Here is a 12789-nt window from a genome sequence, read left to right as displayed (position 1 = left end):
CAGGTGGTGGAAAGTTTAGTCTCACCTTGCTAGTTGAGAAGAGTTGAGACCCCTTTATAAGGGCTGCTCTACCATTTGCCATTGGGAACTTGGGAAGAGGAGTCGTACATGCGGGCTCCTCCTCCGCCGCCCGCCTCGCCACGACGCGCGCGCGCCGCGGGTTGCGGGAATGGGCCGAAGCTTATTTTTGTCGCTCAGGAATGAATTAACTAATCAGGGATAAATTAACGAGTCCCTAAAATGTGGGTCACTGTCCAAGACGTTGGACGGTGGGCTGACTTATGTTGCCGGGATTCGTCGACTCCCTTGCCGGGAGTGCTACCTTATCGGGAACAACGACTCCCTTGCCGGGAGTGGGCCGACTTGGTCGTGGGCCTCGTCAAGGCCCACGACTTTCTTCCTTACGGACTATATAAGAAGGCTCTGACCAGTGAAGTAACCTAGTTCGGTTCACTCGCTCCCTCTCGTGTGACCTAGCCGTCATCTACTGTTCCTCACTCTGTGCTGCCTCCGGCGATCCCATCCCGACGACCGCGTGCACGGCTGGTCGGGAGAGCAGGTGCCTCCGGAACCCTGTCGTTCGATATCCTGCCCGGGAGAACGGCAATAAGGTTTTTGGGGAGCGTCTCGACGCGACTGCTCCCGATCTGTCCCCAACTCTGTTCGCTTCTGCTTCCACTACTTCCTCTGCATCGACACCATGGCGGACGACGCCGCCGCTAAGAAGAAGGCCACGGACGACGCCGAAGTTGCTGCTGCAGCCGCCGCGTTGGCCTGGCCAACCGGAGGGTATGATTTGTTCATCCCTCGTTTACTCGTACTTATGCTAGCCGTATATGTGCTGCTCATAGAAGGTTCGATTCTATGTTCCGCACGTGCTAGTATGCTTAGCTATCGCTATGAGATACATACCTTTTGTGCCATGCTTACTGTTAACTCATGAATAAGTCTAATCGGAAAAGTGCTAATATTTCCAACATCTTTTGCATGGCGCTTGATCATGCTGCATCAGCCAAGAAACCATGAGAGCTAACGAACAAGCTTCAGCCGTGTACCAACACGCTTAATTATTAAAATAAGAAAAGAAATACAGTTTTGCTAAAGCATATCTACATGTGCTCTAAGTATTGCACATTTAAGTCCTATATCATTAATCTTACGTTAAGATTCGTGCAAGCATTTTTTTTTGTCTTTTTTTCTTTTTCTTTAAATTCGATTGAGTCACTTAGATGTGCAACAATTAGGCACACATAGATGTGCCCTAGACGATCAAAGAAATAAAACACCACTAGCTAGTAGCTAGAATTGAATAGCACCACGCTGCAAACCCTTGTCGACAAGTATACAAGTATACACATGCTTGCAAGCTTGAGCAAACCTAGAGAGGCACACGAAAAAGATGCACGGATGACGGGCAGAGTACTTGACGGGCTTAATCGCCTGTCATTGTTAATCTGTTGGCAAGCACACGACTTGTCTCCGCACTTAAAGGAGGCCATCAAACGCCCATAAACAGGCTGTCAGCATTAACTGAGGTCTTGCAGGTTGGCATTCAAGCCGGCCTCCATTTAGCCGCCCAGGATCGTTCGGACAAGCCGATTAAGCCGTGCTGGATTGGATGGACCTGGCCAGCTGCCGCTGCCGCTGCCGCCACTCTGATGCAGACGCAGTGTAGTAGTGTCAGTGTGTGCCACTGCACGTATCGTCGAGTAGTTTTCAGCTGTCCGACGCGACATCTTCAACAGAAGTACGGAGCAAATGGAGGTTTCTGGGGAGGCAGAAGGAAACAGCCGGGTGATTAGCCGTTTGCTGGTGCCATCAGTCTCTTCAGTTGGCCCGTCGGTAGCAGCAAGCACGGCAACTTGGCCCTTGGTTGGAATCGCTCGGGCGCAGGGATGTGTCTGGTGCGACTGTCGTCGTCGCCGCGACGTGCGTGCCGTGTATCGACAAGATAGAGTCTCGGCGGTGTGCGTCGTGAGGAGAGCAACTGCTCAACTTCTTCTTCGGTCGAATCTCGCTTTCTGATGGCCGGTTATCGTCAAATCTTTTTCGGTCGGAGGTCAGCAAAACGACGCCGGGGGAGATTTCTGCGTGGTGATGACGCTTAAACAAGAACGACTAGGATTCAGATCACTCAACGGTATCTTTTTTCTTTTGCGAATGAAGCTCTTGATTTATATTAAAAACCTTCAACAATGCAAGACATGTCAGAAAACACAAGGAAATCAAAACCATGTTTTCAGAGAGGCAAACAATGGGCGGGGCAACATCACCCAGAATCCCCGATACCCAAGGGCCAGTCTTCCGTCGTTGAAGCTGTTGGTTGCCCGCAAGACCACCAGTCCACCACCACAAGTAGCAGGAAGAAGAAGAACATTACGTGGTCCGCAACACGAAGACACACGAAGTGCACGCCCAGGTCCAAAGGACCCGAGACAGCATAGACACTATTGTTTATGCTTTCCTCTATAGAAGTTTGTGAGCCCTGAAGAGCAAGGTTTTGCAGCATACGGTAAGTATTTTACTCTGTTGAAAACCTATATATCAATCTGATGGATCCCATGACTACATGCAATTATCACCCAATGCACACAATTAGAGAACTTCTTCTTAGTTCTTAACTTAGATAGTGAGATTGTCAGACTCACTAGCCTTCCTAGTTATAATAATTAGCGAATAGTGTGGTTGGAGTTGATGATTGTAAGCAATTAAATAAAACGGTTCAGATTTTAAGAACAATAAAGGGTATGATTGAGGTTGTGATTATTCCTCCTATAAAAGGAGCTAGTCTACCACCTTCCTGGATGATCTACCTCGCGTGGTGATTCTTCATGGGCCTCGTTTGTCCACGAACTCGCCACGGCACGTAAGCTAGACACAGATGCAAAGAAGAAGGGATGGGGATGTTGTTTTAGCCTGTAGGGAACGACGCGATCTCGAAGCACGATGCTTCTGAGCGGAAGTTTTCTTCGTCTCCGAAGATCACCGCCGCCTCGATTTGTCTGAGGGTTTGTGCCTTTCTGCCCAACACGAACCTGTGGAAGCAGGTGGATGATGGGTTCAGACGGGGACATGGAGATTCTCATCTTCGCCGATGTGTCGGGGAAGATCGTGTTAACCCCGCTGCCCCCGTCCATGAGAACCCGGGGGAGGTGATGCGTCTCCAACATATCTATAATTTATAAAGTATTCATGCCATGTTTACAACAATTTTATATGGTTTTGGTATGATTTGAATGGAAATAACCCGGACTGACGCTGTTTTCAGCAAAACTACTGTGGTGTTGTTTTTTGTGCAGAAATCAAAATTCTCCAAATGCAGCGATTTTTTTTATGATTTTGTTGGAAGAAAAGAGGCACTGGAAACTTTGTGGGAGGGCCAGAAGAGCCACGAGGGCCCCACAAGACACCAGGGCGCGCCAGGGGGGTCTGGCTCGTCCTGATGGGTTGTGGTCACCTCGAGGCCCATCTTAGCGTGAGACACACGCAAAAAATCCTATAAATACAGGAACCCCCAGAAATGACCCTAAATCAGAAGTTCGGCCGCCGCAAGTCTCTATAGCCACGAAAAACCAATCTAGACCCCGTTCCAGCACCCTGCCGGAGGGGAAATCATCACTGGTGGCCATCTTCATCATTCCGGCCGCCACCACGATGAGGAGGGAGTAGTCCACCCTCGGGGCTGAGGGTTTGTACCAGTAGCTATGTGTTTAATCTCCCATCTCTCTCTCTCTCTCTCTCGTGTTCTTAATTTGACATGATCTTGATGTATCATGAGCTTTGTTAATATAGTTGGATCATATGTTGTTTTCCCCTCTCTATCTTGTTGTAATGAATTGAGTTTCCCTTTAAAATTTTGTTCTTATCGGATTGAATACTTTTATAGATTTGAGAACACTTGATGTATGTCTTATTATGAATACCCGTGGTGACAATGGGGTATCATATGTGTGTTTTGACACTCAACTCACGCATTCCCGAGGTGACATTGGGGCAATCTATGCATAGGGTTGATGCACGTTCTCGTCTTTGTTTCTCCGGTAGAAATCTTGGGGCACTCTTTGAGATTCTTTGTGTTGGTTGAGTATTATGAATCTAAAATTGTTTGAAGCATATGGTATAATCAACTCACGGATAATCGCGGTGACATTGGAGTATCTAATGACATTAGAGTTGGTTGATGTGTATCATATGGTGTTATTTTAGTATGAACTCTTAAATAGATTGACCGGAAAGGATAACTTGGTGTTATTTTAGTACGAACTCTTGGATCAGAAAGGATAACTTTGAGGTGTTTTCGTACCCTACAAACAATTTCTTCTTATTTTCTCCGCTAGATAAAAACTTTGGGGTGATTCTTCATGGTACGTTGAGGGTGGTTATATGATTCAATTATATTAGCATTGTTGAGAGATTGCACTAGCAAAAGTACAGACCCTAGGCCTCATTTTCAAGCATTGCAATATTGTTTGTGCTCTGTTTTGTTAATTGCTACCTTGCTGTTTTTATTGCTCCTATTACAAAAATCAATATCTACTATCATTACTACACTTGTACTACCATCTCTTCGCCAAACTAGTCCACCTATACAATTTAATATTGTATTTGTTGTGTTGGCGACACACGAGACTTTTTGTTATTTGGTTGCAAGGTTGTTTGAGAGTGACCATCTGTTGGGGAACGTTGTAGAAAACAAAAATTTTCCTACGGTTTCACCAAGATCCATCTAGGAGTTCATCTAGCAACGAGTGATCGGATGCATCTACGTACCTTGTAGATCGCGAGCGGAAGCGTTCAAAGAACGGGGATGATGTAGTCGAACACGACGTGATTCAAATCACCGATGATCAAGCACCGAACGGACGGTGCCTCCGCGTTCAACACACGTACGGAACGGATGACGTCTCCTCCTTTCTTGATCCAGCAAGGGGGAAGGAGAGGTTGATGAAGATCCAGCAGCACGACGGTGTGGTGGTGGATGCAGGGCGTCACAGTAGCAGGGCTTAGCCTATACTACGAGAGAGAGACGTAACGGGGAGAGAGGGAAGCACCAAAGGCTGAGGTATGAAGTCCTCCCTCTCCTCAACTATATACAGGAGGGCCAAGGGGGGGTGGTGCGCAGCCTAGGAGATCCAATCTCCTAGGTGCGGCTGCCAAGGGGAGGTTTCCCTCCCCCCCAAGGCACCTAGGGGTGCCTTCCACCACTTGGACTCTTCCTTGGTGGAAACCCTAGGCGCATGGGCCTATAGGGGGTGGCGCCCCAGCCCACTATGGGCTGGGTTCCCTCCTATTTCAGCCCATGGGGCCCTCCGGGATAGGTGGCCCCACCCGGTGGGCCCCCGGGACCTCTCCGGTGGTCCCGGTACAATACCGATAACCCCGAAACTTGTCCCGATGGCCGAAACAGCACTTCCTATATATAATTCTTTACCTCCGGACTATTCCGGAACTCCTCGTGACGTCCGGGATCTCATCCGGGACTCCGAACAACATTCGGGTTACTGCATACACATATCTTCATAACCCTAGCGTCACCGAACCTTAAGTGTGTAGACCCTACGGGTTCGGGAGACAAGCAGACATGACCGAGACGACTCTCCGGTCAATAACCAACAGCGGGATCTGGATACCCATGATGGCTCCCACATGCTCCACGATGATCTCATCGGATGAACCACGATGTCGAGGATTAATCAACCCCGTATACAATTCCCTTTGTCAATCGGTATGTTACTTGCCCGAGACTCGATCGTCGGTATCCCAATACCTTGTTCAATCTCGTTACCGGCAAGTCACTTTACTCGTACCGTAATGCATGATCCCGTGATCAACCACTTGGTCACCTTGAGCTCATAATGATGATGCATTACCGAGTGGGCCTAGTGATACCTCTCCGTTATCCAGAGTGACAAATCCCAGTCTCGATCCGTGTCAACCCAACAGACACTTTCGGAGATACCCGTAGTGCACCTTTATAGTCACCCAGTTACGTTGTGACGTTTGATACACCCAAAGCACTCTTACGGTATCCGGGAGTTACACGATCTCATGGTCAAAGGTAAAGATACTTGACATTGGAAAAGCTCTAGCAAACGAACTACACGATCTTGTGCTATGCTTAGGATTAGGTCTTGTCCATCACATCATTCTCCTAATGATGTGATCCCATTATCAATGACATCCAATGTCCATAGCCAGGAAACCATGACTATCTGTTGATCAACGAGCTAGTCAACTAGAGGCTTACTAGGGACATATTATGGTCTATGTATTCACACGTGTATTTACGATTTCCGGATAATACAGTTATAGCATGAATAAAGACAATTATCATGAACAAAGAAATATAATAATAATGCTTTTATTATTGCCTCTAGGGCATATTTCCAACACCATCTTCATCATACGCCTTCCATGGATTAATAAAACTTAGTTCATCCACTTGAGGGGAATTTGCTAGTGTCCTACAAAACTTTGCGCGTGGAGGCCCAACATGAGTTTACAAGAACAAGTTGTGTGGTAGACATCAGGAGGCGGAAGCAGTCGACGATCAAATCTACAATCGGGGCGAAGTTCCCTAGATGAGAGACATGGGTCGGGTGGTCGGTGCGCTCGAATATGATGGAGTCGAACTAATCCAAGAATTCCATAGACTCGGGCGCAGTCGCATAGACCGCGTGACGCGTGAGATTCTGGGCCTGAGTATGGCATAATATATGAAGTCATGCTTGGGTCCTTTGAATCATCTTGGCTTTATGGGATTGTTTGTCTTGGCATGAGTGCTTTGTTGATGATGAAGGCTCTTGTCGAGGAGAACCGCACCCTTGCTGCTCAGGTTGCTGCCCTGCAGAAGCAACTTGATGGCCAACATCAAGATGCCTAGGGATTGCAACATGTTCGTGATGGCGCCATTTGTAACTGTTATCCTAATTCTTGCACTTTTATGCATGTCTCAGGTAATTGGGGTTCTTGTTCCTAAATCTGTTGTCCTTTCCTTATAGCCCCCAAGCAGGCCAACGCAATTCGTCATGACCTGGATGAGGCCACAAAGGCGCCCACAGAAGCGGAGGAGGCCATGCGCATTACCAAGGGCGAGCTGGGTAGCTTGGTGGTTGCAAAGCATGAGCTCGAGACCTCCCTGCTAAAGGATTAGGAGGGATGTCTCACCCTTTGCGGCAAACTATAAGAGAGCAAAGAGCGGCAAAGTGTCCTTGGTAACGAGCTCCAGACTCTGAAGAAGAAGCTCGATCAGCAGACCTCCTTGCTCGGGAGCACAAAGGGAAGGTCTGCTGCCTCCAGAAGGCAAATGATGATGTGTCCTTGCAGCTGAGTGGGGCGCGGTAGTACTACCGGGAGAAGGAGCATGATGTGTCCTTTTCACCTTTTCATCCCTCCTAGCAGGCGCATGACGCTATGCGGAACATGTTGTCGGATTTTTTTAGCAGTAGTAATGTAGCATACACAAATGGATCAGGTGAAACCCGAGACCTCATTTACAACGCCTTTGGCACCCATTAGCGTCTTAGCCGTCACGCATGTGGCTACTTGGTCTTGACCTTTGTCTTTGACAATTCATCGTTAATTATTGATTGTTGCCCCGTTTAAATAACCCACGATTTTCTTTAAAGGGAATCACGGATTTGAATAAAGATTATGAATTTGAGAAATGTTCATGAATTTGGAAAAATTTCACGAGATTTGAAAAAAATCATGAATTGGGAAAAAGTGCACAAATTTTTATAAAGTTCATGAATTTGAAAATAACTTCATGAATTAAAAAAACCCATAAATTTGAATTGTTTTAAAAATATTCGAAGCATTTAGGAAGTTCCCGAATTTTTAAAAAATATTTGCGGATTTTTAAAATGTTCACAAATTGGGGGGAAAATACCGATTTAGAAATTGCTTGCAAATTTGGAAAAAGTTCGCGGTTTGATAATGTTCACATAATTGATTTTTTTCTGTTTTACAAAAAAATCCATGAGGAAATAAAATAAAAATTCATACAATTTAAAATTTTAAGAAGTAAACGAAAAACGAAAAAACCTAGACAAAAACCATCTAAAAAACCAGAGGAAAACCACCCCATGGAAAACCAGTGGGAAAGCCTACATGCGCCGGCCCATATAGCAATATTTGGGTTGCAGTGGCGCGTGAAGCGTGAAACCCAACAACAATATTTGGGCTGCTTGGACGGGTACTCGTGTTCCGGCCAGACCCTAAAACACGTTAGACGAACACTGAGACCTGCCGCCGCCGCCGAAGCCACGCCGGCCGCCTCCATGAAAGGCCGCAGCAGCCACCGCGGGACCGCTCCCACCTCCGCCGCGGCCTCGACTTCCAGCAAGCGCGACCCCGAAGACGAGCCCGTCTCAGACTCCGAGGAATCGGTCGACGAGGAGGTAAAAGCCCAAGCCCTCGCGTTTTCCTTAACCGCCGCGCGGATCCGCGGAACCCTCACCGGCGGTGCGTTTGATCCGCAGCAGGATGTCTCCTCGTCGTCGGGGTCGGAGTCGGAGTCGGAGAACGACCAGTTAGCGGAGCGGGAGCGGAAGCTGGAGCGCGTGCTCGCCGACGTGCCCTTCGGCGAGCTGCAGCGCGCGCGTGCTGACGGGTCGCTCGCGGCGCGGGGTGTTTCTGCTGCCGCCGCGGCCCAGAAGAAGGCTCGCAGGGAGAGCAGGAAGAGGTCCGGTTCCACGCCGTGCCAGTTCCTGGTTAGGATTATTAGCCAATTTGGGGAATTGAATGAATGCTTGTGCTGATGTGTTCATGTGGTTTTCAACAGGCCCATGGAGATTAGCACGAATGTGCGGCCGCCTAGACTCAGGGAGGTGATTCAGGTTCCCAAGAAGGTCAGTTGCTTGTGACATTCAGTTTATATTTAGCGTGTTGCCGGGTGGGATAGAGTTTGATTCTATTGGATTGGTAGTATTTGGTATATTCGTAGTGCACAAGTATAGGATAAGAACACCCATAGTTCAATTAGAGCCTTTGTGAGTTCAGTCTGTCCATGTTATTGTCACATATTGACATTGGGCATGTCTTGCTGCTTCAGTTACATACGCTATTCTCCTCAATTAAATAGCTTGAGAATGCTGATTTAAGTTTCCGTGAATCGATTGACATTATGTGCAGCGAGGTTTACTTTTGTTCGACTTGACTTCTGTCCCAGTTTTGTTGTTTGACCCTCTGGTACATTGTTGGAAAATGGAATCATGTTCCACAGGGTTCCTTCCCTGTTGCTTAATCCAACTAAATGTTCTTTAGATCAATAATAATAATAATCTAGACAAAAACTACTTTAAATCTGTCGTTAGGTATCTTAATCTATTTTCATTTTTTGTTGATTTGCTTGGGTTTTAAATCTAGTTTAACCATACTGAAAGTGATTCAATACGCAAACTTTCCCTATCATATTGTGCTTATCTTGAGGATGTTTATTTACACACTGCACTGTTGGGTGTAACTGTAGTATACCTTGATCTTTAGTGAGACAGTGACTGTACCATGTAATATATCTCGTTGTATTTACTGCATTACTTTTCTGTAGGTTGTAAGGGATCCAAGATTTGAACCTGTATATGGAGCTGTTGATAAAGAAGGGTAAGAGTTTAACATACTTGTATCATCCATTGCATGACATTATTTGTCTTGTACCATTTCTAAACACATGATTGTGTGCCCTTTAGATAAACATGTTCTATTTTAATCCTGCCAAAATAAGGTGGGCAAACTTTCATTCATTTCCATTCTCATGTCTCTTAAATCCTCTGTGGTTTCTCAATCTGCATTAAGTAGTTTAGATACCGTTTTTGACTGTACCGTGTTTGACAGTTTGTTCTAATTTGTTGGCATTCAGGTTCAGGAAAAGATACAATTTCTTATTCGATCATGATCTGCCTGCAGAAAAAGAGGTATTTTTATGCCTCTGCCTGTGCAATCCCATCTCATGGATCATTATTTTGAAAAAAATTAAATGTGTATCCTGCACTGTCTTAATGTGCCTCTCCAGAAACTCCAAAAGTCGATTAAGAAATTGAAGGATCCTAATGCCATTGAAGAAGCGAAGAATCAAATCACCTGGATTGTAAGTATTTTATACTTGCTCACAAGTTGACATTTTGTAATAGGTTTTGACATGTTTTGCTATTAATGTTATTTTGTTGTGCTTGGCATTGAATCTTTCAAATATCTAGGTAGGTCATTCTGCTGAGTGCTATTATCATAAAAATATGTACAGAATTGTATTTGAACTTTTTAATATTTGACGACATTGAACTTCAGCCTCTTTGTGAAACATAACAGCAACTAAGTAGACATGGCACGCTATGTGCGTGATTTAGATTTATTTTTCAAGCTGTCACATGTCAACTATTTATATTTTATACACAAACTCACGAAGGATGAGCACATATCAAATTCGGACGTTTCCAGTCGGAGATGAGGCATGGGCATTGTATTATCAGAAATAGTATTACCTCCGTCCCAAATTAGTTGTCTTAGATTTGTCTAGATATGGATTTACCTAACACTAAAACATGTCTAGATACATCTGTATCTAGACAAATCTAAGACAACTAATTCGGGACAGAGGGAGTACAAAACTAGATGTATTTATCCAATAACACATGGTTGCTGCAATTTGATATTATGCTAGAGGGCATACAGTAGGAGATGCTTCTTTAATCTTATTTGACTGTTACACTTGTATTTTTTAGAACAAATATAAGTTGTTTGATGGTTTCAGAACTGGGTTCCTCGTATTGAGCAAGTTATCAGGTCTTTGTTGGTTGGTTGATGGAACATGTTCTTATTCTGCAGGATAAGCAGTTGAGGTCTAATCCTCAGAAGAACGTTGAATCAGAAATTCTGCGTGGACATATTAAGAAAGAGAGGGAAGCAGCAAAGGCCGGAAAACGACCATATTATCTGAAGAAATGTTTGTTCCCCACTCCCCTTCCCTCCTCTCTCACACGTCTATCTACATATCTAAAGATTTTTCTTTTGTTTCTTGACCAGCTGAAATTCGTGAAAGGAAGTTGATGGACAAGTACAATGAGCTCAAGGTAAGGCACCCAGGGTTCAATTGACTGCTAATTTTCCACACTTATGAGCATCCCTGGCCTTAAACTTCAATTTACGCTGACCATTTACAGGAGACGGGAAAGCTTGATTCCTTTATGGAGAAGCGACGCAAGAAGAATGCATCCAAAGATCATCGCTTCATGCCATACCGAAGGGATGGGGGTGGTGCATAACAATGCCCCTACAGCCGCTTTTCGGGTGATTCTGGCTAGCCTATCCTCTGCTCACAGAGTTGTTGTAGCAGCGCTCTCTACTATCCTGTTGTTGCCCTAGTGTCCCAGATATTTATCAGCAACCGCGAGTTGAAGCTAACCCATGGACCATATATTTATTGTTGAGCTCTGGTTGCTGGCAGCAACAAGCAATTGTAAACCCAAACCATGGAGATAATATTTTGTTTCATCTACTGCTTCAATTGATGCCAGTCTTTCTGTGTAATCAAGGAGTAAAGTACACTTGCTTGTTGCAACTGAACAATATATTCCTTTTGTTAGTTTCCTTGATTGATGACATACAGCTGGAAGCACCAACTGTCAAACACTTTGGCAGTGATAATTGCCGCCACGACGCCCCGTTGCAGATTGCCCAACACATGGATACAGATAACTTTATCTATGGGAGAACTCAACTCATTTTATATCATGATGATATGCTGACTAGCAACAGTTGGCTGAACTCCCATTACCTTCTGATCATAATGAATCCGTCCGGCCAATATGGATCAAGCTGACGGACAATTGAGATGGTAACTAGAAGCTGCTTAATCATTCAGGCTAGCTACTGTGCTAGATTTGGTCTGGTTGGAAATGCGCTGCATAGATGGACGTTGCTATATCAGACTACCGGACGCATGCTCCATGGTAAGTACGGTGGCTGTTGTCTCTTATGACACTACTCCATCTGTTCATAAATATAATTCTTTTTAGAGATTTTAATATGGACTATATACAGATGTACATAAACGTAGTTTAGAGTGTAGATTCGCTCATTTTGCTCTGTATGTAGTCCATATTAAAATCTTTAAAAAGACTTGTACTATATTTAAGAACGGAGGGAGTAGATCGTATCCAGCATCTATGCATCCATGCCAAACCTGATTGCATTAATCAGAAAGCAACCCATTCACTAGAACGACACACAAAATTGATAGGTCAAAGTGATGATTTGCAGTTAGGAGTCTAGTAGGAGGTAAGAAGGAAAACATCCACCAAATTCCTTCTGTTTTCATGCATGTATAGAGGTAAGAAAAAAGGAGGGGTTCCTTCATTTTCCACGGGACCTAGTTGCGCGACGGCGACGTGTCCTGGATCCTCGCGGAAAGTTCCATGAACGCTTCAATCATCCACGTCGCTATCCTCTTTCATCGTTTGATGCAGTGCGTGTACCACGAGCTTAGTGCAGACGTTGATGGCTTTGGTCGGAGAGCGACATGGTTTCTTCAGTGTAGGTCACTTGAAGGCGAGGAAAGGCCAAAGTAAAAGCACGATTGGTTGGATGGAACGTAACCACACCTGGTTCTGGTTGCTTGATAGCTTCTTCACGGGGCGGCGTTTCTGAGACTTTTTCGGAGCCGGCCAACAGAGGATCGTAAAGCTAACAATTCTATCGCCGTGACAGATAATAAGAATAAAAACCTCCCTCTTGGTGTCCCTTTGTTAGCTAGGCCGGGCATCTTTCAAATTAATATTGTGAAATTCTGCAATC

General features: G+C 45.3%; 1 protein-coding gene across 2 annotated transcripts; it reads left to right on the top strand.

Annotated features, from left to right (window-relative positions):
• Positions 1–8172: 8172 nt before the first annotated feature.
• Positions 8173–11583, top strand: LOC125510082 (ribosomal RNA processing protein 36 homolog). 2 transcript variants are annotated; one of them, XM_048675177.1, is made up of 9 exons: positions 8173–8402; positions 8487–8686; positions 8786–8852; positions 9551–9603; positions 9860–9914; positions 10013–10087; positions 10822–10939; positions 11020–11066; positions 11157–11583. In XM_048675177.1, the coding sequence occupies exons 1-9, from the start codon at positions 8283–8285 to the stop codon at positions 11256–11258; spliced, it is 837 nt and encodes a 278-aa protein (XP_048531134.1). In that variant the 5' UTR covers positions 8173–8282; the 3' UTR covers positions 11259–11583. The 2 variants fall into 2 exon arrangements, with proteins under 2 accessions (XP_048531134.1, XP_048531133.1); XM_048675176.1 differs by having other exon boundaries at positions 8193–8402; positions 8484–8686.
• Positions 11584–12789: the final 1206 nt, after the last annotated feature.

The sequence above is a fragment of the Triticum urartu genome, chromosome 5 (genome assembly GCF_003073215.2).
Source record: "Triticum urartu cultivar G1812 chromosome 5, Tu2.1, whole genome shotgun sequence".
NCBI lineage: Eukaryota > Viridiplantae > Streptophyta > Magnoliopsida > Poales > Poaceae > Triticum > Triticum urartu.
This window is presented reverse-complemented; position numbering and strand designations above follow the sequence as displayed.

Bases quoted from the DNA above. Each gene is read 5' to 3' on its own strand.
- LOC125510082 (XM_048675176.1), top strand. From the start codon at position 8,283: ATGAAAGGCCGCAGCAGCCACCGCGGGACCGCTCCCACCTCCGCCGCG. The intron at 8,403-8,483 runs GTAAAAGCCCAA...TTTGATCCGCAG, and splicing joins AGGAATCGGTCGACGAGGAG to CAGGATGTCTCCTCGTCGTC. The intron at 8,687-8,785 runs GTCCGGTTCCAC...GGTTTTCAACAG, and splicing joins CGCAGGGAGAGCAGGAAGAG to GCCCATGGAGATTAGCACGA.